Genomic DNA, 27,616 nt, shown 5'->3' with positions numbered 1-27,616 from the left:
GCCTTCACGGGCCTCGAATGCAGGAGGGCACTGTGCAGGCTTGGCGTTCCCAGAGCTTCTGGTGCTACTACAGATTGAGCTGACTTCTGGAGTTTATGCTGCAGAAGCAATCCTTATTCCAGCCTGTCTATGCAAATCAATAGACAAGATGCAGTGCTTTCAAAGCTGTACTCATGCAGGGGCTCGTTCTTTCTCTGCGGTGCCTGAACCTTCCTTGCTGGCTGTACCTTGACCTGCTCCTCACTATGTGAGTGGCACATAAAGCTAGCTGTAAAGGGCAAGGAGGCTGTGGCACTGCGCTGCTTTGGGGACAAGTGTTTCCTAACAGTTTTGACACTCCAAGAAACTCCACCGGGAGGGCCCTTTCCCAGCTCTAGCACCATATTGTAGGCACTCTCTTATCGCTGCCATTGGTTTTTAGAGAACGGAGAGTTCTGTTGCATTGACTTACATCACTTATAAATCTAAACAATATTCTTACATGGGAAGTACGTTGCAGCAGTTAGCATCAGCAAAGCTACTTGAAAAATATTCTTTATGTCCTATGCATAGGTCCAGACATACTTTTGGATTTGCTTCATGCTTTGCTCTTGCCATCAAAAATTGGCAAGTTCAAGAAGTCTGAAAAGAATGTTCACTCCTTAGTAAATACTGACTTGGTCTTTTTTGTCTGCATAACAATTACAGTATTAAATATTTTAACAGTCTTGCTGAATGAGGTATGGAATGTAGAACTGCTTTTCAGATCAGTCAAGTGGGTTTTGAGCACTAAGGCTTTGTGTCGTTAGCATCTGAAAACAAGAGTTTGGAGTTAAAAGGAAACTTATCAAAACAGTGATTATGCAGCTTGCTTTATTTCCCTGGGTTTTTTAACTCCAAAATTAAGGCGTGTAGCAACTCAGGATCACAAAACAAAGGGAAAAACAGCTGAAGGTGATTTACACATAAATGAAATGCACAAAATTAATCAGGCTATTTGTCTCACCTGCCCTTCTCCCTTTGCATCTGAATTCGTTATTTCCCTCCCATCTTACTGTCATTGTTATCCTTAGTAGGTGCAACTCTTAGTACAGTTGTGCTTTTGGAGATGCAAGCAGCTCAGCCAGCAGTCCTTAAGTAAATTAACTGGATGGGGAGTTCTGTGGGAATTTTGTCTGTGTGAAGTCTGCGATATTTAATTTTGGTATTTTTCTACTCATGGAAGAGTAAAATTAAGATAACTTCACTCTTACCCAATGGGTATCTTACATTGCTTTCTAAGAAGTGAAAGGGAGTTTTGCCATCTACTCTAATGGATGCCATTGACTGAACTGACCACTGTTTTAGGCAATGTCTAAGTCAGTGTAAAGTATTTATAAAATGCTGATTTGATAGTATGCCCTGTTGTACTCAAGCACATACCAATGGAAAACTAGGTAAGAGATACCATGCTGGTTGTTTTTTTTATTTTATTTACGTATGCTTCTGCTACACAAAAGTATAGAAGTAAATAATCTCTGGTCCTGCCAAATTGCTCATACTTCTTGCTGCATTGAAAACATTCTGTAACACAGAGTGACATGGATGGATGATACACAAGCTGCTTTTTTCACACATACTTCTATGTTTCTCAATAAATGACACTTATTCAATCAAATACAGGCATTTGCTAAAGAAATCCAGCATGGACACTGTAATACTTTGTCCAATATCTGGACAGGCAGTTTAGCATCAATTTTTGTCATCTTTTTTCATTAAGATAGAAATTACTTTCAGATTACTTTTTTTTCTGATTAGCTTTCCCCAGACGTATTTGTCAACCTTGCTTCTTCCAAGTAAGCTGCCTATTTTCTCAAAATCGTTTTTGCATATCCTACAGATCCCTGTATTTTCTCTATTCCAACCCTGTGTCTTCTGGCTTCTTGCAACATTGGATACCATGGAGCTAGTTCCACTGTCCCTGTTTCTAATAGGATATGCAAAGTAGGATTAGCCCCAGCTTTGAACCCCACAGAGGGCAGCTTCGAGAACAGCAATTACAGATACAGGCATATTCTCCATGACTTGGATGTGGCGTCCTTCCAGTTTTTCTGCATCTTGGCATGATTGCATTGCACTAGTGCTTCTCAACAGAGACTCCTCTGGAGACATGTCTGAAGAGCCAGAACTCCGTAGTACTTGCCTCATCCTTTGGTTTCTGTTTTTCCTCCAGCTATCTTTTATGTTGATGTCCTTGGAGCCTGTCTTATCAATATTGGTCCAGGTACATGGAAGCTCACATGTGCATTGCTAAAGCAGGTGGGGCTCATTTGGATATTGCTATTCCTTAACATCTGGGTACTCTGAAAGGTCAAAAATTGTTATATGGATCTGTTTGGGCCTGTTCATCTACAGTCACCTTGACAGGTTAATTCTTATAGTAGAGTCTCTTTGGCCTATAAGAAGCTCTTCATCTCAAATTGCAATAAGTGTAGAAATGTTAATTGCTCCAATCAAAGCCTTAATTGTTCTGGATTCTAAGGTCCCTGTGAAATGCTGAGTGCCACCATTCTGTGCTGTTGTCAAGAAGCAGCCCTAGTATGTTATGTTAATCTTGTTTTCCTTGCTGAAATGTGCTTGGGATCTCCTGCCAGACTAAGCATTTCCTGATGAACTCTTCTTTGTTCACCCAGGCTTAATCCTTCCTCTTCCCTACTCTCCCTGTTCATTACCTGCCCCTTTCATCCACGGTCCTCAGTAAAATAACCAGCTGTCCAACAGTGTCCTAAGACTCTGCAAGGTTGTTTCCAATTTGATTTCACTAATTTACTTTCTTTACCTCTTGGTACGTTCCTTTCAAGACAGCTGTGTGAGAGGCGGCTACAGCTGCAGCCTACCCTTAAAGCCAGTAAATGTTGGGCCAAAATCTCTGTGCCAGTGGAGTGGTATCAGCAAAGAATTTGGCCCCAAGCCTCTAACAGATCAGCCAGGGAGAATGCTGTGCAGTCCTGTCATCCTTTTTCACCCAGATCATCCTACGAGCACTATGTGCCCAGTTATCCTTGCTTTGCTTAAATAAGGGGGGTGTCTAGTTGTTTCAACTGATAAAAAAATCATATTAGGAAAATAGGCTGTATGTAGACAAGTAGGATTTAAATGATTTGTTGGCCTGAACTACCTGGTGTTTTCCAACCTCAAACCTGTAAAGCTTGGTTTCTCTTTGTAAATGATGCTCTGAAAACCACGGAACACTTGCTTCATGAAACTGAAACTCATCAAACTGCTTTTTTATTCTTTTTCAGCGCGTTTTTCCTAGCTCCTTTGGCTAATGAAACACAGTGTAATCAATAAAGACTTTTTTTTTTTTTAAGGCAGTCAAGAGCTTATGTAAAATCTTTGGAATTTGTTAGTATGATAACATTGTTATGCTCTCCTAGCTGATAGAAATATCAAAGCCAGCTAAGAATAACTCTGCAGCAGACAGAGAAGATTGGATTTGTTTCCTGGAATGAAAGCAAAAAGCATGTATGTATACATTGCTCAGTTTCTAACAACTAAGGAAAAAATTTTAGCTGTCATGGAAATAAATGGACACTTAAAACTCCCATCTCCCCTTCTTAACAATGTCATTAAATGAGTCAAATTGTAGAGTTAGTTTTGCTGAATATTTAAAAGTCTCCAAGATTTTCCACATCTTCTCTTTTTTTCTTTTTTTGAATGCTGTGATGGTACATGAAACTTCTGTTGCATGCAGCATTCTTCAAATCTTGTTATTCTGGTAGAAACTCCAAATAAACTTGGTTTGCTAGAGAAGTTTTCACTGGAATTTGTGAGGCTTTGAGTCTAGCCTGGAGTTTTCTAAAAATTGATCTTACTTATTTGGAAATTTGCAAAATGGCAGGTTCCCATCACTTTGATCCTCCAAAATGTTATGAGTTAACATTAAACTTTCCTTTTTTTCAAAGCAGATGGTTAAGGTAAAAGTCTGGGAATTTAAAGAGACAGCCCTCCCAAAGCCTGGCCACTAAAATTTGCTAGGAATTGCACAACCTGAATTTCAGCCACCACAAATGATGGTTGTGGGCAATTTGTATGTGGAACATAGTGGAAGTATAAAGTTCAGGTGTTTGTTACAGAAGCAGCTTGGATAATCTCATCCAGGTGGCTCTGCAGCTAATTGGGTCTGTGGTTTTGCAGAGTGTATGACTAGGAACCTCTGATTAGGAAATGCAAAAGAGCAACCCCTCTTTAATTTTAAACAAACTGAAGTATATTTATATGGTTTTCTTTGTGGCAAATGGCCTTAAAAATGGGCACTAAGTTTTCACAAAGAACAATTTAAAATCACACATGCGCATTTTCTTAAAGATGCAGCCCTATTGTTCAAAACAAACATAGGCATTGCTGTTTTGCCAGCTTTTTTGCAAGTTTATCACAAATATTGTAATATTTGTATTTGCTGATAGACTAGTGATAACCTCAGTTTAAAGAGTTAGAGAAGAAAGAGCCTTGTTTTCATGCTTACAGAGAAAAACCTGACAATCTGATCTGAGTTCATCCTGTATTTTCAAAAAACATAATGCAAATTTAAAAGGAAAACTGTGTGGGTCTGTGGGGGGTTTTTTTGTTTATTTTGGTTTTGGGGTTTTTTTTACATTTATTTAATGTAATATTCTTTCCAAGCCAATTTCATGGGTTTTTCATAGTTTTTTTGGGCGCTGACTCATTCCCCACGCTCCCCCCAAGCGCTTTGGTTTGGCAAAAGTGACATAATTTATGGGAAAAACCCTCAGATCAAATTCACAGGACCTGGGCAGAATGGGTCACCACTAGCAGTACAGTGTCCCATCAGAAGCTTTCACCAGGTGTCCACCCACGGTCTTAAAGCATGGCCATGGAGCACAGGCTGAAGGATGGGGTCTCTGATGACATTTTTCAAGTCATAGTCCAGACTTCTGAAAACGCAACCTAAAAGGATATCCTGGAATCCAGCACTTCTGGAGGTACTGAACTTAAGTACCTTTAATTTTTCTGTAATTCAATTTCCCATCTTCCTGAGCATAGCGTAAAAATGTTGCGCACCTGAGGAGATTATTCATGTGTTGGTCCCGCAGTTAGGAGTGGTGTGGGATGTGGAAGCTGGGGTGAAGTGTATATATATATATATATATATATGCCCTGCCTTCCAGCACCATGTACCGATGTAATGTTGGGTAACTATAATATCACTACAGGAACTTCACTGTAGCTGTATCATGAACTACTTAGCATTGCCAAACTAAAAAGACGATTATTTCTTCTAGGGTTTTGTCCACCCCTAAGACTGCAACCTAACTTCTCACATGTAGCTTGATAAATGTTATTTTCATGGACACATACGTATGTCAAAAAGGAAAAAGTGGAGATCTAGCAAAGATAAAAGTCCTCCACCCAAATGCAAAATACTGGTGTTCTTTAAAAACGTTTGGGATCTACATTAAAAAAAAAACAACAAACAAACAACAACAATCTCCCCCCAGTATAATCCATCCTGATGCTTTCTGGCCTTTCCTTGAGGCTAACTGTTCCCTGGGAGCCAGGGAAGGGCCCGGGCTCCAGCGAGGCCATCCCGCAGGACGTCTCCAGCCGCTGAGTCCCTCTCATCAGGGCTCCCACCGCTCCAATCCAGCTCCGACCCTCCGGAGAAATCTTTTGCAACACTTGCTTTCGCGGCTCTTTGATCTGCGGGCTCCCAGCCTCAGCCAGACAGCGTGTCACTGCAGGCTACAGCCTGAAAGTCAGCCCCTGTCCTGTAATTGTCTCCCCAGCCTTGCTGGGAGGTTGCTTATCTCTTGTTTTCCTGTTGCTTTTCGGCTTGTTTCCTCCCTCCTCCCCCAAGCCTTCTCTTAACGCAGGTTAATTAATTCTCACAGGAAAATCAGATAATCAAGCACACCTTAGCACCGTGTTCCTGGAGTTACTGTGTATCAGTTTTCCTATGTTTAAGTAGTAGAGGGCACCGGCAGGAAGGTGAAAATGTTTTTGTGACAAAGGTGTGTTGAGATTGTTTAGCAATAGGTGAAAGGGGGTTGGTACAGCAAGAGGCTAATGAATAAACAGGGAGACACACGTCATTTGAGCAAAATGACCGTTTCATTCCAAAAATGCTAACTTTGGTTTTGTTAGCAGGAACGTAGCTAGTCTGTGTCCACAGCTTTGCGCCAGATTGAAATGCTGCTTGCAAAGAAAATAAAAATTTATTTTAATGAATCTTATTCTCTGCGGGGTCGTCCGTCCCCCCCAGCCCCGGGCTGTTATACCTGCAGAAGCTATTTGTGAAATGGTTTCCAGATGACAAAAGAGTTTAGTTCCCCCTGCCCCAATGAGAGGGTGGCTGAATGCCTGTACCTGTATCAGAAATCACGGTAACTGTTTCCATGCCTGGTTTCCTGCTGCTTGGGAGGCAGGATATGAGAGAGCTGCTCTCCCTAGAAACTCTCGGCTTGACCTTAATTCTTGCTGTCAGAGCAGATGCTACTGGCTTCCAGTCCTGCAACCAAGTGAAATCTCCAAAGCATATCGTACCGTACGTGGTGTTTACCCCTCGACGAGCCATACCTTGCAGCCCAGGTGACGTTGGTAGTCTACATGTTTGTCAGCGTTTTCACCCATTAAGTATCTGATTTGGTCTCCGGGGGGCATTTGGTATATTCTTCTATTTCCTATACAGGTATCTGAATTGCTAAAAGCAGCAATGAGCACATCTAGGGGAAATGCCTGTCATCTGCTTTCAGACTAGATGTGAAAGAAAGGTCTCCTGTAACACTAAATTTACCTGGTCAAAAATCTGTTTCCTTCTTTTGCTCTTAAAATCAAACAAGGGGTAGAAGGAGAAACAGTTCAAGAGTCAAAAAAAAAAAATTTAAAAATTGATGAATTCCTTTTCCACCTGAGGCTTAGTTCTGAACTGATGCTTTGAGAGGTTCAAGTGGTATCATTACTGTACCCTAACATTAAAAGGAGATGCACAGTCCTGCCAAGAGCTGGACTGAGTTCCGAAGAAGAGGAAATGTTAGTTTTGTCAGCCAAGCAGGCGTAGCTGGCACCACAGTTAAATGTCCAGAGTTTGGGCAGAATGCACACGGCGTCAGCTGGGAAACTGACTTGGCTAAATTAAGGCACTGTAGCCCCAGCATTTTATCTGAAATATCTCGATTGGGCATTTGATAAGCAATGAATCTACCAGCTGTCTTACTGTGGGATAGATATTATAGACATTTAGTCTATAGTTATTGTATGACATGTTATACACATGATAATGATCTCCCTGGGTAGACACTCAATTAATTCCTTGGGTGCTGGCAGCTTGTATATGCAATTTGGCGTATCTCAATGTAAAGACTTAATTACCTGTGAAGCCATTCTTTTGTATTGTAATAAACCCATAGGAAACTTAAGAGATTAATAAGGGCACACAAGTAATTAAAACCGCTCCATTTTCTTATAGGTAAGGAAACCTATAAGAAAACCTGTGTGACTTCAGGAGCTGGAACTTAACACAAGAATTACAGTAGCAATAAAAAGGTTTGTTTTAAATTTACAGCTATAAACAACTAAAGCTTCAGTGGAAGTTGTTAAAAACTTTTCCTGCATCCTGAAACTTTAAAAAAAATTACCTTTAATGTTGGGCCAAACATCATTCCTGCATCCTGAAACTTGAAAAAATTGCCAACCACCACCAATTAAGCAAGGCTCTGCTTCAGCGGTTTTTAAAATGTTCGGAGGTATTTGTGTACGCTTTAAGGGTTACATACGTCGTAATTTAATCCGTCCACATCCCCCCCCCCCCCCCCCCACCACCCGCAGCAGATGGAAACTCCGAGCAGCCATCGGCTTGTCATGACTCAAAAAGTCCTGGAAGAAATTCCACCGCAAAACCAGAAGAAAAAAAAAAAAAAAGAACAAAACCCACGTGGGAGACACGGCTTTGGGGCAGCGTGCGGGGTCCTCTATGTGTGTGTGTGTGTCTCTCCACCTCGGTTTAGCTTCCAGCGCTCCGGCAACGGGGTGCGCCCCGCGTCCTCCCCCGCCGGGGTCGGATGCCTCCGGGGCGGCTGCCGCCGCCCCGGAGGCATCCGACCCCGGCGGGGGAGGACGCGGGGCGCGGCAGGCTCGGTGGCTGCGGCCTTTCCTCAGGGAGCCTCATGGGAGGAGCCTCGGAGAAGCAGCTCCAGGCTCCTAACTCATCGGCCTGTTTGGGTTTTTTTTTTTTTTTTTTTTTTTTGTAAAGCTCCAGCTCTCTCCCAAGCTGCCGCGGCCGGGGGGGGTCGGGTTTGGCGTGGGGCGAGAAGCTGCTGTTGCCGACCAGGGATGGTGGAAGTAGAGGGAATTCGTGTTAAACTGAGGGCCTGTTGCGGGCTGTTGTGTTGGAACCGAGGATGACTGAGAATAGCAAAGCTGGTGATTATTTTCTGGCCTTGGTAAGTAGACACTTGCGAGGGGAAAGTTAGCCAAGGGAATAACAAAAGCAACGTGCAGTTACAGCCTGTATCAGAAATTAAAAGTTAGCTGTTGTTTACCGCTGCTTTTCTCTCTCTCAAAAGATTATTGCACTTTTTCCCCCCTCCTTTTTTTTTCCTTTGAACAACTTTTCGAAAAGTAACACTTCTACCGAGTAAAATGACCTCCTGCTCACCCAGCGCTGCCTCCAGCTCTGGGAGAGGATTAACTCTCCGTACCTCCAAGGAAGAGACTGGATGGTTTTGTGGCTTCTGCCATGGCTTGTGGTTGGGTTTCTGCTCGGCCGGAGTGTCAGCGGGTGAGGAGGCTTGGCGAGAGGAGAAGGGGGGGTGTTAGTCGCGCTGAGAAACTTCTGGTTCAGGTTTAGTAGCTGGATTTTGGAAACTTTTGAATTCTGTAGCAAGGACATCAGGACGTGACTGAGAGCCCTTCAGAGGCTCTAAAAGCTGCACGGTGGTGACGTTATGGGCTTTTTATAATAGTTGACACTTATTACAGCAAATACGCTTATTCATCCTGTGCAGGCACGATTTATACTTCTAACACTTTTATGTGGCTTTCTGTTGTCCCTCTTTTAGCTTGTGAAGGAAGTAATACTGTAACACGTGTTTCAGTCCCCTTAAGTCTTTTAATCTAAAATCATTGTATTTGTTTGTTTAATGTAATAACTCACTGTAACTTTTAGGTTTTAATGCGACCACAGTAATGTAGAATAGTCGGGAAAAAAAACAAAAATTTTTTTTTTCTATTTCATGGTTATGACTAATTACACCAATGATCAATCTGGATACACGTGTTACAAAAATTAAGGGACCTCTAAGCAAGAAGGGTTGGTTGAGTGAGAGAGGAAGTCCAGGCCCTCAGGTAATGTGTGACTAAACACCATCCCCTGCCAAGATAACTTATCTATCTTGTCAGGATTTCCACAAGCACTGCCAGAAAAGTATGGCTTCTGAGAATTACTCTCCATCATCACGTGCATGGATTGCCTGACAGCGATAGCACTATCATCCTGCTTGGCCGGGTAATTTGGAGTTACCTGCAGGGACTGCCAGCTGCTGTGCACCTGGGTTTCTAGGGTTGCTTTTCATAGGTGGGGTATTGCCTTCAGGAAGTCTTTTAAAAGATGCTTTCATTTCTCCAGAATGCAGTTTCTGCATTTGTTTTCCTTTCTTACTTTCTTAGTATGGAAATTTGCAGTAAGAGAAGGGACTCCCTTGTTGCTGGAAGCACAGCCTTGTGTCCGGAGCCGGGCAGTCGTGCGTTCCCGCATGGACTGCAGCCAGCCCACAGCCTTTGGGAGATGCAGCTGGTTCCTGTTGCTCTGCCAGGATGATGACAGTTCCCTTCCTTGGGGACAGGCGTGACTCAGGTGCTGCCCGAGCTGTGTTGGGCTGGCTCTTCCTAGGCGCTCTGAGCATGGTCACCCAGCATCCAGACCTGTTCTGCTGATCGCTCGAGTCTGGCTCAGAGGAAGAGCATGTAAATCTCAAACACTGGAATAATTCCCCCAGGAGCCAGTTCTGGTATGTTGGTGGCAATATCTTTTTTCCGTAAGTGTAGAAGAAATGCTGCCATGCACAGTACTGTACATCAAACTCACATGTCCCCTGTATGACAGTGATTTTATTTGTTTAATTAACACATACCAGTTCATCTCTTGGATACCTTCATTACTATGTTTGTACAGCGCCCAGCTCAGCAGGACTCAGCCTGGCTGAGGCGTGCAGAAGGGCTTGCAATGTAAATACAAAGTGCTGATGCGAGGCACTTAAGGCATAGTTTCTCCTTCAGAGTACGGAAGGAATTGGAGAGATTTTTCCAAAATCACATATTTAAATGCATAAGTAATTCTTTGTTGCATTTACAAAAGGCAGCATATTTCCCAAAACTTGAACTTTTGACTCTAAATATATGTTTAGCTGGTAAAAGTAAAACCTTGGCTATATCTATGCATAGACCAGCAAAAGTAACTGGTGACCCCCAGTCATTGCTGTGTCTGAGCTTTTAAAACTGTTGCTGGCATATGGACTCACCCTGTGGGGACATCATTTGGTTGTATGGATGTCTCCTTAGTTCATTGGGAAATAAAACCAGACTTTCCATTTCAATCTTAGCATCTCCTATTTTTCCTAAAATTCTATTAATATTTAAATTGGTCTTAAATTACCTCACAAGAAGTAGTACGGGGGGGGAAAAAAGAGGGTTTTGTTTTTTAATCCTGTGCTGGTATCTTACGAAGCACTTCTGAGTTGTTTCCTGAGCAAGATTAGTTTTAGTTTCTGATACCAGTAATATTGATTTCTGATCTGAGAAATAGCTTCTTAATAGCTTCTTACTTCCTACTCTGCTAAATCATATTGACAGGAGTCCCAGTAATCATGAAAATACATGGAACAGAAATATCAAAGGTGCATAGAGTTACTATAGCAGGTTAGTGTTGGATTTTCTATACCTGAAGTTTATTTCAATGAATGTGGCTAATGTATGAGATGATAAGCTACAAAATAAAGTATGAGAAGGTAAAAATGAATATTGTGAAGGAAGGAATTAATAAAATGGATGGAATTTTGCGAGGTACAATGTGTTCCAATGAATGAATTTGAACTGATGTAGGTGCTGCTAGATCTCTTTCCCTTGCAAAGAACTGCAGTGTTAAGAACTTAACAGAAATAGCAAATTCTCTCAATATTTTTTCTTATGCATGTGTCAGCTGAGGCTCAAAAAGTTGCCTGTTTGGCCCAAGTTATTACAAAGCCAAGTATGAAATCTAGAGGCTTTTGTCTGTCAGCCTTGCTGTACCCAGTGAGCAACATCTTGTTTCTTGAAGAAAATGAAATAGCGGGTGATGAGAGTGCTGAGAGCTCAGTCCTGCCTTGTGGTTGTTGGTGCCATTTTCCAGAGATTTCTGGAGTAAGAGCAGGATCTATAAATCTTACCGTTATCTCATTAAAAGCAACCAAATGTTTGGGACTAGGAGATAGCAGGGCTTGAAATGCATATTGGTTTCCCTTGGAGTAAACTTGGAGCTGTTGTTGACTGTTCAAAGGGAGCCACATCCAGCTCTCCTGATTGGAAAAACATGGACAGGGAGAAAATGCCAAGACCCGTAGCTGCCTTCTGTCTCCAGCACCAGTGTCAAAACATTTTAAAACTTTAGTGTGAAATGGGTGTTTTAGAGTTTGCATCTCACTGATGTCAGCAGGAGAGCAACAAATGGACCCGCCAGAGCACCTACTGCTCGCTGTGTTCGCAATGTTGGCGCCGAGGACCTGACCCTCCTTGCCTCTGTGTCCCTGTGTTTAAAGCTGTGCTTTTTTACAGATTTTAAATACATTTCCTGCCTTGGTTCGAAAGCTTCTTACATAGCCAGAGGTCAGACCTCCTATGTTTAAACAGAAGAAATTACATAGGTTTATGCAGTTATTTCTCATTCATTTAATGACAAGTATGGATCAAGCTTTGTCTGAAACTTGCTATTTGCGTATCTGCCTTCTAACAGTGACTTGGAAAATCTCTTTTCAAGGATAAGTAGAGGCCTTAAAAGTGAAATTATGAAACTCAAGAGCCTAAGGACACTTGATGAGCAACATCTTTCACTTGTGACACACTAATAACAGACTGAACCCCTTGGTCTTTGGGCTGAATTTAGTGTGCTCGCTGCAGCTGTTAGTAAGCAACTGCTTGTTAAACTGTGAGGTATTTTCCTTTGAAAAGTATTTCAGTCATGCTTGTCATAAGTAGAATTTGGAAGTCATTTTAAGTAGATCCTCTTCCAGACTTGACCCAGAACTCGGGCAATGGAATGGAAAAAGCTCGTGGCCTTTCTACAGAGCCCGATTCTTGAAACAAATTGGCCTAAAAGGCTGGTTGCTGCAGAGGACTTACAGCAGGGACCTGGTGGCTGGCGCCTGCAAGGCGAAGGCAGTTGTGATGCCCAGGAATGTCAGTGGTGGAACTAGTTTGAGCAGCTTTCGGATAGCTTCATTGTTTGTGCTGCACAGAGCAAGGTGGCTTAGCAATGAGCAGTTTTGCCATCACCTCCCCAAGCCCGAGTTTCAAGTTACGTTGTTCATAGACTGTCTGAAAATCGCAGCCTGGGAGTTGGTGGTGCAGCAGATGTGAATGGCGGCAGGCAAACACTGCGCTTCTCGCCAGATTGGGGTACACCAGTACAGCAGCTTCAGTTGCAGTTTTGGCTTGTGCTGGACTTTCTGTGTGTTCACAGGAAAGACCCTTAGTGCTCTGTCAGTAGCCAGAACAAGATCTGCCCATCTGGGTTTGACTCCTTATGTATATAACAAAGAAGTTGCAAAGTCCTGTTGTCAAGATCTGCTTTCTAAACACTCGTTTCAAGGCAAAGCAGAGAGGGCACCCCGGTTTGTGCTGGAAGTATATGCAACTCTTAACTGTGAGTGGAAACCTGTCCTTTTATGCTAATAAGCTAAAGGACTTTAGAACTTGTAAATGTCTTAGCTCAAAGCTTCCTACAACAGGCTGAGCCCTCAGGTGTGGTTAAACCAGAGAACATGTGGACAGTTAATTGCTTAGTATTGTAATTAGATAAAAGTAATATTGTAAGTTTAAAAAATAATCAAATGTTCTAGGCTGTCATCTGAGAACTGCACTCGGTGCAGTGGCTTAACCCTGCTCTTGTTAAGTGTTGGTGTAACAGAGGAGAGAACATCACTTGGCTTGTCAGGGATGCCGTGGACAAATGAACTGGACCGAGTCCGAATGATGCTGTGAAAACGCTGGAAATGAAAAGCAAAAACACTGGCTTATAAAGGATCACAGGTGTAATTAATTAAAAATAAAATAAAAAAATGAGAAAACAATCTTGACAAATTATTATTCCCATATGAACATGTTACTTTACAGAATCCTTTAGATAAGACATGTGAAGTGTGAAGTTACCGGAATAATATTGACATTATTGTAGTGCAGTTTAACTCCTTGTTATGTTCTTTGAACCAAAATTAGACTATGGTAGAGAATCATACTGATCCATTGGATTTGCAGTTAGGTGAGGAAGTAAATGTCAAGTATTAAAGCTGACTGAGTGAGAGTTTTAAGTTTATACACCTCTGCTCAAATCTGTCTGCGTAAGGTACCATCCGTGTACAGGGTTGTATTCACTTGGTAGTACTGGAAACGACATGAACAGAAGGGTGTTCAGGAAAGCAGCACCTCAAAACCGAGCCAGTTGGGTGAATCTGCAGATGTGCAATTGGAACCCCAATTAAAGGTCACATTTTATGTTTTACAAAAACCTAAGGATTTTAGTGAGTTCCAGGGAGAGCTGACACTTCCAGGGCCCTGGTCTCTGGGTGGCCACATGGGAAAGTCAGGTCGAAGTAAGCAACAAAAACATTGTTTTCAGGGGGTTCCTATGGTTTGGTGTCTTTGTTAAAAACAAACGAAACCCACTTCTTCAGTGAGGCTCCTTTCCTTATTGATTCAAGGGTGTGTTTCCAAATTGTTTTCTTTTAGCCACTTAGTACTCGGCAGCACCCAGCTTTCACCGGGTATGGGACAAAGCTGGCTGTCTCCCTGCGTGTGCTCCCTGCAATGCCAGGGACACCTTTGTCTGACTGTGGTCCCACTGATGAGCGCCTGTGCACTCCGTGGCAGGTGAAAGCCAGACTGGAGCTCCCTGTGTGTTACGTGGTTTCTGAGCAAGGAAGTCTTGCCATTTCTCTTGTTTAAGCAGTAGTTCGTTTTCTTGTTTGCTTTTTAAAATCATAAAATGGGGTTAATATGCTGTTGGATTGTATTATCTCATTGCTCCTGCAGTTGTAACACAGACAATATCCAGTGACTTCAGGCCGGTGGGAACAGTAGAGCTGTGCACAAAAGCAACTTGTATTAAAACCGCCAACTTTTGCTGCATTCCCCAACACACAAGTTAGCATACGCGTGCTAAAGTACAGGGGTTCAGACAGCCAAATGACAATAGTTTTGCAATAACTCAGACCTCTAAGGCTGCCTTTTTCCATGTCTTTTGTCTCCACAGCCCTCCTGGGCCAGGTGATGATATACAGTTGGCTTCTCCCCTCGATCCTTCTGAGCAACCCTTAGCTGTTTCTGCGGCGTATGGAAATGTTGACCCCGTGGATGCTGCTGAGCTGACTGCAGCAAGGTATTGTACAGAGCCGTTGCAGCTGGAGTGGTGGAAAGCAGCTGCAAAGTCCTTACTGATGTGGGGGGCTGGAGGACCACGGAGGTCAGCGCTAGCTAAGAAATTGCTATCACTCTTGGTGGATGGATATATGTCTGGTACGGCCAGTTGCTGATGGGTTTGCCGAGTCTGTCTGTAGTCAGGGGAGCATCTGTTAGTGGAAATCTTTATCAGAATTGAAATATCCCTCTATCAAAACCTTCAAAGAAAGATGCCGTTTACCTTTCCCTGAGACTGAATCACTTTGGCACATAGGAGGGTCATGCCATGTGAAGGTGCAATATATGTCTTATTTTTTTAGGTGTTTATACTTTTTTTGGATTAGTACAAGGTAACTGATCCTTTGGGCATTTTCTTTAATTTTGAGAAGTTCCTTAACAGTATAATGCTGATTAAAAAGCATTAAAGTATCGCATCTCTGTTGGACACTGGGCTTTTTGTGTGCTTTTACTTGCACTCAGAAGAGAAACTATTGCTTTATTTGTGCTGGTGGCAGTTGGGTTGTCAGGATCTTCGGGCACATGAATTTGTCTTAACTGCCAACGGTAGAGGAAGCCTTGTAGGGTGTGTTTACCCTTCAATCATTGTGAATTCGGTGGAGTGTAAACATACACAATATATTTAAGCTAGCATTAAATTGGTTGTCTGAAGTAGCAATAATATGCTATCAAAGGCAGAAAGGAGCTTGTGTGGTTTGCTCAATCCACCTTAAAAGCTGGGTGACTTTGCTGTTTAGCCTGTACTGGTCTTCCATCAGTCCCCAAGCTGGTTAGTTGCTAATGCTGGCTGAGTGAATGTGTTAGAAACACTTTTTCCTACAATCGGGGTAAGATCATCTAGAGAAGCTTACAGTGGGAAGCTAATGATGTGGATTTCTTCCAGTTCTTGTAAGTTTTTACTCAGAGTTGTGTTTCTTTGTTTTTAACAAATGTAATTGGGTTACTGATGGGTTTTCGTGGATTGTGTTTTTCATGCTAATGGATTGTTGGCCATAGTAGCACGGCAGTTAGAAAAGAGTGAGCAGTAATTGAGGTAGAGCTGTGAGCTACTTTCTGAATGCAGAGGAATGAAGAAAAGACTAACACCAGAAGTGCCAGGAAGATTTATACATGGTCTCTGGACTACAGTCTGAAATAGAAGACTCTGTTGCCCTTGGGGTAATAGTCTGCTGTTTGTAGGGAAAAAGGCACACAAGCTGTCTATGATTAAATGTCACCTTAGGAAACATTTAGGAAGAACAGTCTTAGAGTGTTTTAATTTACTGCTTCTTGTAAACCTCATGAATTCACATTGTTCACATTCTCATCTGGATCTGGAATTTCAAGTTAATTGTATTTATTATACCTTTTCTTTTGACCTTCTTCATAACTTCTGTCTTTAAAATGTTTTTACCATTAATGTCCAAAAGTTAGTGTCGGGGTTCCTTGCTTCACCCCAGTTGCGTAGGCTGCGAGTGCTGGTGCTGGGCTGTAGTTACCCCATACAGGGTGGCTGAGCCCAGTAGGGTTGAGGGCACACAGAGTGCAGCAACCACAGGATCTGCCTCTTGTTTCAGTATCCTGAACTGGAGGAAGGTGCAAGGATTTTTGCAAGGGTTCAGTGCTAAAAAGTTGCAAACCAGGGATATTCAGTGTGGAAGTAGGTAGTTTTTCAGTTCCTGAAACGGAGGAAAGTGAGAGAGAAATATACTGTGGTCAACTGGAGTGAATCTGGCTGCAGATAGTTCTCCTATTTTGTTGGTTTTAATTTTTTTGTTTATTTTTTTAAAAAGCTGCACCAGTTAACTCTTGTCAGTACTGCTTGTTTTTCTTACTCCTTTATTTTGCATCCTTGTTCAGCTTTAGACATAAAAGCCTACCTGTTCTCCTTGCACCCGTCTTTCCTGTCCAGGCTGTTATTGTTTGCCAGCTTCTCTGTGAGCCTTGCAGAGGTGTTCCCTGGTGTCCCGGCAGTAGAAACGCAGTGGCTCCCACATGTGCCCACCCACAGATGCAGGTGGTCGCCAGAAGAGGGGTTAATATCAATGCAGCTGGACCCCTGCTTTAGCTGCTGTCTGAAAACGGGCATGGTGCAACTCTCTTCTAACAAACACTGCTGACTTCTCTGTGGTTTGGTCAGACCTAAACTGGTAACAACATAATGTTAGCAGCAAATGAAGGCAGTACTCTTAAAATGCATGGGATTATGCTCACAATGAGGATCAGTAATAGCAGGACGGGGCTTTTCGTATCCAAGGGAGGAGTCTCAGTGATGTTTGTTGTTTCACGTCATTGCCTTATCCCTCCTCTTCTGTGATGTGAAGAAGATTCTTGCCTGTATAAGTAAGATGATCATATTAAAGCCACTGCTTTTTTCACATTTTATGTAGAAATACTGCAGCACTGCTTTTCAATGTGACTGCAAAAAATTCTCTAATGCACACACAAGTGATGTCACTGTGTTGATGCCTACTGATTATACCTCTGCACTATACTTTTGAAATGTTACCAGGGCTACTAGATGGCATGATGCTATTCCAGTCTGTCTGCAGTAAAGTACAATTATAAAGTGTTTTTCCCCCAATATATTTAGTTATTTACTTACATGGAAACAAAAGGAACATATATTTCCCCATCAGGGGTGTCACATAATGCAGATGGTGTGCACTTTGACAGGGAAAAATAATGGTGTATATAAGGTAGGGGTCAGTTTGTGCTAAATGTCTTCCAGATGGCAGTGCATAATAAGAGATCAGGTTGTCCCTCCATCTGTCCAGTCAAGAAACTCTATCTTTGTTTTGCTTCTTGAGGATGACTGTCTGCCTCTCTCCTCCCCTGCTGATAACATATTGATCAGGGACAACATGGTATCATCTGCTCAGTAAGTAGATTTTTTTTATTGTATCTACAGAGGAGTGCCCTGAAAAGAATTAGGTAAAAAGTTCACTGGCTGTTCTGCCAAGCATTTTTGTTTAGCAATGAAACTGAAAGGCCAAGTTCACTCTGATTTGCCAGTACACGTTGCAGTAGGAGAAATTTTGGCTAGACACATATTTCTTTCTATGCTGCAGGTGCAGAGCTGTGCAACAGGACTTCTGTTTTATATGAGAAATGCTTGGATTGGAAAGGCAGAAGGCAGATAAGTGCCCCGGCTGTACAAGACCGCAGCTTACCTGGGCTCCATGGTTAGAAGTGTTAAACATTACTGAGCAGTGTCTATCTGTTCACTGCAACTTGCTGTTTGTCTTGTGGGGAAAAAAAAACCTGTCAGCGCCTAGGAAAAAATGGCAGCTTGGGAAGTACTCACTGCATGAGCTGCCTTTAGCGTCAGGCCATAGGTAACAGGCAGGGCAACCCAGTCTGGTCCCTTCCACATGCTAAGGAAAGCTTCTGCTCTTGCATTTAATCTCCAGCTGAGGTTGCGGAGCTGCAGCACGGTGTTTAGTCCAGACCAAACAGAGCTGTCTCAGCTCTGTCACGAATACTAGAGAAGGAAAGCTGTGCTAAAGCTGAGTAGGCGTTGGAAAACATGTTCCCCTACATCAGCCTCTTTGCCAGCTCCTGTTATGCAGAGGGCACATTAAGCTGTCGTAAGGGAATTTGTGATAGGTGATGTCGGATGCACTAAAAGCTGTGTCGCTTTATCTGCCAATGGACCTTTCCTGATCACACAGTTCACAGCCTGGGGAACTGTGATGCTCTCAGGGTGTGCTCCTCAGTGTTAGCAGCACAAGCAGGCAGGAATACTCAGGGTTATCTGTATATACAGACAGTCAGAAAGTGACTTTTGAGAATTACTTAAACAGAGATGCACCTTGAAAAATGTTTGTTTTCTAATCACCTGGACTCTGCAGGATAAAGACTTGCCAATGTATAGTTTATTGTGCACTGAGAAAACTTGGTCCTTTTGGTAGTATCCTTGCTACAACCATTAGAATATTACTAGTTGGAAAATAAGTTTAATGGCAAATCTTGTTTTAGTAAGAGCTGTGGAGAGACAGAGGTTTTAATGTAGCAGCTTCATGTCTGAGCTGATACAAGTACCCTGAGTTGATAGCATGAGTTGATACCTGTACCTGAGTTGATGCAGACTTCGGCTGGAGAGTTTAGAGTGGACACAGAGTCTGTGTTTTGGACAGGGTTGCTGTGCTGTGCTACCCTGCCTCAATTTGTGCAGTCTGTACCATTTCTGAGCTGCTCTGCTTCTGCCTTGTCCCTTGCGGCCTTATTATGCCACCAGTGGGCAGCACCCATCTGCACGTAATGCCTGTCTGGTGATGGGCAATAACCAGCAGCACTATGTTGTTGCAATTCTATCTGCAAACCATACTGAAAGGTGCCAAAATGATCATGTGGCAATATTAGCTCCGGACCTGCTGTGATTAGTCTTGCAACCTACTTTTCATGGCCTTGCTCAACACCCCCTGGTACTGTGGACCCCTTGTCAGAGCAACAGCAGAGGGGAAAAGGAGTGGAGGCAGCCCGTGGTAGCCTGTCCTACAGTCTGCCCACGCACGGCACACAGGTGGATACCTCCTGGAGCTCATGTTGGTGCAAGATGTCAGAGAAAATGCAAGTACCAACTGCATCTCTTGCCATGTTCCTTTACAAGTCTGCTTGTACAAGTAAGGCAGCTGATACTTGGCAGGCGTGGTCTTCATGGGAATCCAGTACTTGATGGTTTAGATGAAGCTTGGAAAGATGAAGGAAATTATTTGTGGGTTTTAACACAAAGAGATACTATAGCTCATAAAAATAAGCTCTGTGCTTTGTGAAGGCCAGGGAGCAGAGCTCTTCTAAAAATGCCAGTATTTTAATAGCTAGTTTTGCTTTGCAGAGAGCATTAGGAATGACATTAGTCAAAATGTATCTCTGAAAATTGTTTCATTATATGTGGAAAGACTTAAAGGGGGAAGCTGAAGGGCTGTAGGTGGGCAGTGGGGCCTGCGCGAAGGGTGGCGGTGAGAGGGGAACAGGTGCTACTACAAGCAATTAACTGGGACGGTTTTATGTGTGCGTAACACAAGGTCTACAATTTTATGTGTGTTAGGTATTATTGCTTGGCTGGGCCCTCTTGTGAATTGTTTGGGTTTTGCAATTCTTTGTTTACTCTCCAAACAGATGTTCAGCATTCACTTATTTTTAGCAGTTTACTTTTTGCTTTAAAATCTTACTTTCTCTAATCTTCGTGTGACCCTATATAGTCACATTGCCTTTGTATATGTTTGATGCTATTACTATATTAGGACAAAGACATTTTTAGCAAAGGGAAAAGTCCTTTGCATGAAAAAGGAAACATCTTGCTTTTTAATTATTATTTATTTATTTATTTTAACTTGACATGACTGAAAATTTAGGAAGTCTATGTCAGTGTCAGACCAGTTTGGACAAACTGGGGAACAGGAAGGAAGGAGTGCATAAAGCAGATTAATTTCTTCTAAGAAATTATGAGTAGCTATCCCATATGGCACAAAGTGACTTCATGGATATGAACTAATCAAGGTAAACCACTCTCAGAAAGTGAGAGATCAGCTCTCGTGATCAGCTTTCGTGATCTTGGTAGGTTAGTGGATAAACACTTTGGGAAATAACTGTTCGCATGCGTGTATGTATTGTAGCTAAAGTTAGGGATGTGATTTATGTTTGTCCTCTGTATACATGTTTCTAAAGAAAGGAACAATCTGTCCCTGAACTTTACCAACTTATTCAGTAACACAATTTAATCTACCTTCTACAATTACAGTATAATTACTGGGGGGGAGGGCAGAGGAAATTTTAAAAGGAACGGCTAAGATAGCTGTTTATATTTAGTTCAGGAAATCTAAAAGAAACTTCTCAGCCAAGACCTGGTTCCACCAACATTTCCTTAAACGCTTGTGTCTTGGATCTCTGGAAGCAGGAGCTGGCGTGAGAGGAGGCTGTTGTGTCTGACTGCTACCCCTGGACATCTGTGTCCCTCTGGTATGTCGTAGGTGCCCTGGAAAGGACAGTGTGGTGTGACAAGATGCTATGCTGCTCCTGCTTTTGAGACATGAAGTCACTGGCTATTTAGTTCCTTTCCTGTCATTAGTTTAATGAGTGTGGCCAAGAGCAGGGGGAGTAGTGTGGTTACCAGTGTGCTTAAAGTGAGGGAGAATGCACGTGAGCTTCTTGTGGGGTGATTTTTTGGATACACGGGTGATTTACACTCTTAAAAATCATGAGAAGGCTCAGGAGAGAAGTGTTTTATTTGTGCTGCGGTTGAAAGCTTTTTTTCTAATTTGGGTTTTGCTTAAGAAAACAGAAAGTTAAGGGAGCTGTAATGGTGCGTTCTGCTCTAGTCTGCCTTGAGGAGAGGGAATGGCAAGACTACCCTCGCCTGCATGCCAGGGATTTAGGCAGATGACAGTTTCCTCCTGTACTCTGGTCGGTGTCTGTGTGCAAGAACTCCTTTTCTGCAGGGACCAGAAGCAGGCATGGCTCTTCGTAGTGCCCCACAGTTCATTTCCTTGCTACGAAGAAACTCGGTCTTTCCAATCTGTATTTACGTGCTCTGGAAATCATTACACGACTGTCGTGCTTCTGAGCTTGGGTCTTGTGGGGCTTTGCTGAGCAGAGGGACTTGTAGGAATTAACAAATACAGCAGCATTACAGTCCTGTAATCTTGAACATTCATGTCATGAGTTCAGGGATTATTGTGCTTTTAGTTTTACAGCATAGGGACAGCTTTTAAAGTAAGTGAATTTTTTAGTCCTGGATTTTAGTTTTTTTCTAAAAGACAAGTTACTTAGTTGAATGTTTGTATTGTACGCTGATGAGAAAGGGCTGTGTGAGAACTGCAAAGTAGTCATTAGTGATTTATTTATTTTGCTAATTTCATGTACAGTTAAATTCCTCTGGCAGTTATTGTTGTGGTCTATAAGACCTGTCAAAACTTTGCAGTATTACTGGTTATGTGGTCATCTGAGAAATTACGTGAAATAGGGTTTGTAGGAAGAAGTAATTTGTGGGAGGTGGGAGGGAGATGGAATTGGGAAGGGCAGGATGTGCTCCTTAGAGCTGCTTAGTTTAGATTCAGCCAAAGTTCATCTTTTAAGGAGACTTGACTAAAGTTTCATGGGCACTTCTGAAATTTGTCATCTTATTTTTAATAATTGTTTTGCAGCACTTCCAAGCCTGATAGCTGCAAAGAAGTTGATAACCTTGTTTCTGAGGATGTACCTTTGGCTGCGGCCCCTGGTGATGGTGTAGAACTGCCTGCTCAAGAAACTGAAGGTTTCACAAGGGAAAAAAGGAGGTATTGTGCAATGTTTTTCATACATTACAATAAAGTTCCATGTCTGTACATCCTTTGCTTAAGAAAACATAACTAGTGTGGAAGAGGTTGAATAACTTTAACAGGTGTTTTGTCTAAGTTATATGAACATTTTGTTGCTGGATTTTGAAACCAAATGGTAGACTATCAAGACCTGCTTACTCCAGAATATTTACTCCAAAAGACCAGAAGAGGGAGCTTGGACTACACTGGTTATTACTATGCTGATCTTTCCTACTATTTTTAAATTAATAAATTTTTAGTTTTTTTCCAAAATATTTTCCTTTCTTGAAGTTCAAGTTTGGGTTTGTTTTGGTTTGGGTTTTTTTTTGTTTGTTTGTTTGGGGGGTGGGGGGTGGTGAAACTGTGCAAGATGAGGTCATATTCAAGAGGACTGTTTTACTCATTCCTCTTCAGGTGCTGCCAGCATCTTCCCCACCCCACACTACTGATTTACATTGTAGTTGTCAGTACTGAAGGAAGAAGTTCAGCTTGGTTTTGTTCTTGCTGAAGAAATGTTGAATTATCTTGATTTCAAAGTGTTTCTCTCCTTCAGACTTGCATTGATTGGTGCCATAATGTTAGATAGATGGCCTAGGGCATTTTTGCTTGCGAAACACCCAAACTGAGTCCTCCCATCTCAAATATAGTCAAGATGAGGCATGTGCTTGGATATTCATGTCAGAGCTTCAGATGACGCCTGTCTTGTGGGTGATTAACCAGTATGCTGTTGTGGCTCAGCAATAAAGGCATGCCCTTATTGTGACATCTATTAATGGAAAAGGTCACAGCACAGCTGAGAATATTAAATGGGCACTCCCTGGAGAATACTGTTCTCCACCCCACAAATACAGATTGGCAGCTTGTGACAAGTACGATATAAGACAGGAGACACCACGGGAAATATAGTTATTCCATTAAAGCTCTGTTCAGAAGTGTTAAAAAATGCTGCTGTCAGCAGGAGGATACTCTGAATCATGCATGAAAATGTAAACAATAGATATGTGCGGTGGGTTGACCCTGGCTGGATGCCTGGTGCCCACCAAAGCTGCTCTATCACTGCCCTCCTCAGCTGGACAGGGGAGAGAAAATACAATGAAAGGCTTGTGGGTCGAGATAAGGACAGGGACAGATCACTCACCAATTACTGTCACAGGCAAAACAGACTTGGTTTGGGGAAATTAGTTTAATTTATTACTAATCAAATCAGAGTAGGATAATGAGAAATAAAACCAAATCTTAAAACACCTTTCCCCCAACCCTCCCTTCTTCCCGGGTATAGCATTACTCCTGAATTCTCTCCCTACCCCCACCAGCAGCGCAGGGGGACGGGGAATGGGGGTTGTGGTCAGTTCATCACACGTTGTCTCTGCCGCTCCTTCCTCCTCAGGGGGAGGACTCCTCACTCTTCCCCTGCTCCACCGTGGGGTCCCTCCCACGGGAGACAGTCCTCCACCAACTTCTCCAATGTGGGTCCTTCCCACGGGCTGCAGTTCTTCACAAACTGTTCCAGCGTGGGTCCCTCCCACGGGCTGCAGTCCTTCAGGAGCACACTGCTCCAGCGTGGGTCCCCCGTGGGGTCACAAGTCCTGCCAGCAAACCTGCTCCAGCGTGGGCTCCTCTCTCCACGGGGCCGCAGGTCCTGCCAGGAGCCTGCTCCAGCGCGGGCTTCCCACGGGGTCCCAGCCTCCTTCGGGCATCCCCCTGCTCCGGCGTGGGGTCCTCCCCGGGCTGCAGGTGGAGATCTGCTCCCCCGTGGACCTCCCTGGGCTGCAGGGGGACAGCCTGCCTCACCGTGGTCTTCCCCACGGGCTGCAGGGGAATCTCTGCTCCGGCGCCTGGAGCATCTCCTGCCCTCCTTCTGCACTGACCTGGGGGTCTGCAGGGCTGGGGCTCTCGCATCTTCTCACTCCTCTCTCTGGCTGCCGTTTCTGTGCCGCAGCAACTTTTTCTCCTTTTTAAACACGTTCTCCCAGAGGCGCTACCACTATCGCTGATGGGCTCAGCCTTGGCCAGTCTTGGAGCCGGCTGGCATTGGCTGTGTTGGACATAGGGGAAGCCAGTCCTGTAGCCCCCCTGCTACCATGCAAACCCAATACAATGTGTTTTGCTATTCAGAAAACCATCCACAGTATAATATCTGGGAAACATGTTGGTTGACTATTTTCTAAAGTTCTGATTATTTTGATCAGAAAATGGTGTCCTCGCCTCTACTGTATGTGCTTGGTGTAACACAGGCCAAGTGTTCTGTGTAATGTTCCTCCATGATACTGGACCCACGCTTTTTAACCTGTGTATAGTTGGTGCGGAACAGAAATGCTCGAAAGTCTGTTTTGCACCAGTATGCAAGTTCTGTAATCTGGAGAGAATTTTCTGAATGAAGGGTAGATACCATGGTCATTCTCTAAAAATGGAGAGAAATGGTCAGGTGAAGTTGTAAGTTAGAAAGTATTCACCCCAAGATGTTGGCTCTTTCCAGAGAATCATCCAAAATTGTTTGAACTTTATGGTTACCCTGGACTGAATTTCACATTCTGTGAGTGCTTTAGTGTAGTCACAGATGACAATTGTTTACAAATCCAAATTGAAACCACCAAAACACATGGTGATTTTTTTTTTCCTTTTCACTAGAATTCAGCATCAAAGGGAGGAGAAATAATTTTAGAACTCTGCAGACAAGCGGAACTGCTGTGCTCACATATTTAGATTGGCTTGTGCTTCTCAAGTTTCTGTTTGGTTTTGATAATGATGTAGTGTGTTTAATAATGTAAATGTCTATGTGTGCATAAGAATCTCTTGGATGGGGTAAACAATGGTGTAATTAAGTACTATTAGTAGAACTGCTTAATGCAGAATCAAAATCCAGCCTAGGATGTCAGTAACAAAATGTATGCTGGCAAGCATCCTTGTTATGGCTTGAGAATAGCAGTCATCACCCACAGCCTTCTTTCTCTAAAGCTGAACTTGTGTGTTTGTTCTTTTTGTAACATGAACACAGACTTTCACAGATCTTAATGGAAATTAAGACGTATACAGAGGTGAGAATTAGAGATATCAGTGGGACGAAAGATAATTCTTGCATCCTCTTGAAAAGGAAATACATTACTGTCCAAATAGGTCTTTGCTGTTACAATCAGCCCCTTATGTAAATACTTCTTGGACTATCTTGCATTTTTATGTGATTCATGTGTATCAAGTCAAATCAGCCATGGAAAATAATAGCATGCAAATTGGGTTATGTTTCACTTTGTCACATTTATAGCAATTGCCTGGATGGCAAGGTGCTAAACTTCTGCAAATGCTGTCTCACTGCACAATTTTCTGCAAAATGGATCCTTGAGGCATTTTGATCTCCTCTGTGATTATGATGGTCACGTTATGAACTGCATCACAGACACTTCATAATTTGGGAGAAGTGCTGAAATATTGCTAGTAAGTGTAACTTGTCCTTTATGGAAGCCCTACAGATAAGAAAGGCTCTGAAGAGCTGATCCATCCCTTTGATTGTCCTATAAGGAAGAGAGATGAGTATAATCCGTTCTGTAGAGCAAAAAGCAAATGCTGTCTTTGTGCATGTCCTCACCTGTAGCCTCACTACCTGCTTTGAAAGCTACACCTGTGATGATAAATGTGGCTAATGTGATCGGAGAGGTGAATCCTCCTTGTTGTCAGATATGGGCTCAGTTTTCTTTCAAAACCAAAACAGGCTGGAGTCAGATCATTTTGAGAGACTCTGCATGGATAGGGAACTTCTGCTGATCTCTGAATCTCTGAAATTAAATACACATCTCTGTCTTACCTAATTTTCCTGAAATGAGCCTGGAACCAATTGGAAGCACAGCAACAAATCTTCTGTCAAAAGCAAAAAGTCACAACAGTCTTTGCAGAAAGCTCCGCTTTCTGTGTTGTTGGTTTCCAAAAGGTGGTTTCATAATACTTCCCTGGGAGGAAGCAAAACTGAATGATTGGTGTCACACGGAAAAACAGGATAAGCTTTATGACTTCTAGGTTTTATTTGCTTGGTCACATCTTAAAAACAAGTTTTCTCCTTTTGCCCACCTTTGGAGAGGCTTAGTGTAAAACTAAGTAAAGAAAAATCAATGTATTGCCTTCATTTATGACCAATAGTGATAATCCTAGACTGAGTTGCTTTTAATGATGTAATCAAAATCAAGAAGGGATTAAATGGGGTTCAAAAACACAAGGCTTTTTTCCTTGAGTGAATTTAACCCTTTTGAAAGGGATGTGTCATTACTCTAAGTTTACAAGTGCACTGAACAAGGAAGAAATGGGAAATACCAGTGAGGGATACAAATGCAGTCTGAAAGCCTCGTTGTTTCCAAAGTCGGTGGGTTTGAGGTTTGGTTTTCTGGGGGGCTGGGGGGGCTTTTTTGGTGGGGGGGGGGAGTGATTTGGGTTTTTTTTACATGTGTTATATGAACTGGATAGTAGTATACTTCTAATGTGTGTCTGGATTGTCTGTTGCACAAGTGAATTGATGTTTTTTTTACAATAGCAACAGAATGAAGGCATTGAAATGAAGTTGCTTAGGTCTTGGAAACTAAAACCCAAGGATTTTCTTGAGGCTTTGTGGCTGATATCCCCAAAAGCATTCATCATCTTCTGAAGCACAACAGAAGAAATAGATACCTTCCATGTAATCAGCCAGTCTGCAGCAAATGGACAGGAATGAGCCACAGTCCTGCTCTTCATTCATTTCCTCCATTCCAGGTTTTTAAAAGAGATTGTGTCTGCTGAGTGATGCATTCAGAACTGCTCAGCCCCAGGCAGGAGGATGCTTTGTGTTGCTCAGTGTAGATCTCTCCAGCCTATTACTGAGTAATGGCATCAAATCCTGGCATGTCTGCTGTGTTTCAAGCCAAAAATGTTGCAGACTAAGTGCATTTTCTTGTAGCTGATTGTGGGACTGGTATGGTGGGGTCCCCAGACTAGGGACTGGATCCTGCAGACTTCTCGATGAACCCATGATGGGGGGGGGGGGACACGATAGTCCTGTGTGTGATGGGCAGGGTGCCTGGGGACCCCCATGTTGTGTGCTGACAGAAAACAGCTTCCATAAAACAGCAGCAATTCAACAAATAGCTTCCAGTAACTGCATTTTTAAAAGTCACAGCATCAACTGTTGTTTGACAGAAGTGGGAAATTTCACTGGTTTTCTAACCATATCTTTGTTCAGAATTTGGACTCTCTAGGGTACGTTCTGCCTGCATGTTTATGCTCAAAGAGAGCAATTATTTGTGTGTGTTGTAAAGCTTTATTCTGTATGTGGCAGTGGACAAAAGGGCGATGGTAGCCCTCTGTTTGCTTGTTATTACTGTGTATTTTACAGGTTCCCTCAGGCAATATATGGTAATTTCCTTGCTGCTAGTGTAGGTTCAGCAGCGTGAAAATGAATATATCATTACACTAATTAATCCATCCACAAGGAATTTCAGAATGGCATTAATCATCTTGCATCAACCCTACAAAACTGGCAGTACAGATTCAAGGCAGAGATCATACACCTGGCTTGGGTTGCAGTTCCCTGGCACTGTGGCACGCACAATGACAGCTCCAAGGGCACCGGAGGAGCCTGGCTCTGCCAGGAGGGTGGAGGACTTGCAGGGGATCACCTAGAGCAGGTAATGCATGGGTTAAAACTGTCGAGTCAGGTGGATTTTGTATTTCTCAATAATCAATGTTAC

General features: G+C 42.8%; 1 protein-coding gene across 14 annotated transcripts in view; it reads left to right on the top strand.

Moving 5' to 3' along the window:
* TACC2 (transforming acidic coiled-coil containing protein 2) overlaps positions 1–27,616 on the top strand; it is a 150,246-nt gene that overhangs the window by 49,817 nt on the left and 72,813 nt on the right. For all 14 annotated transcript variants that reach the window (XM_041127457.1, XM_041127452.1, XM_041127451.1 and 11 more), the window contains 2 exons: positions 14,474–14,599; positions 21,762–21,893. In XM_041127457.1, the coding sequence (XP_040983391.1) occupies positions 14,474–14,599; positions 21,762–21,893 (258 nt within the window). The remainder of the gene's footprint in view (positions 1–14,473; positions 14,600–21,761; positions 21,894–27,616) is intronic.

The sequence above is a fragment of the Aquila chrysaetos genome, chromosome 11 (genome assembly GCF_900496995.4).
Source record: "Aquila chrysaetos chrysaetos chromosome 11, bAquChr1.4, whole genome shotgun sequence".
Lineage (NCBI taxonomy): Eukaryota > Metazoa > Chordata > Aves > Accipitriformes > Accipitridae > Aquila > Aquila chrysaetos.
The sequence above is the reverse complement of the archived record's forward strand: the minus strand, read 5'-3'. Positions and strand labels throughout refer to the sequence as shown.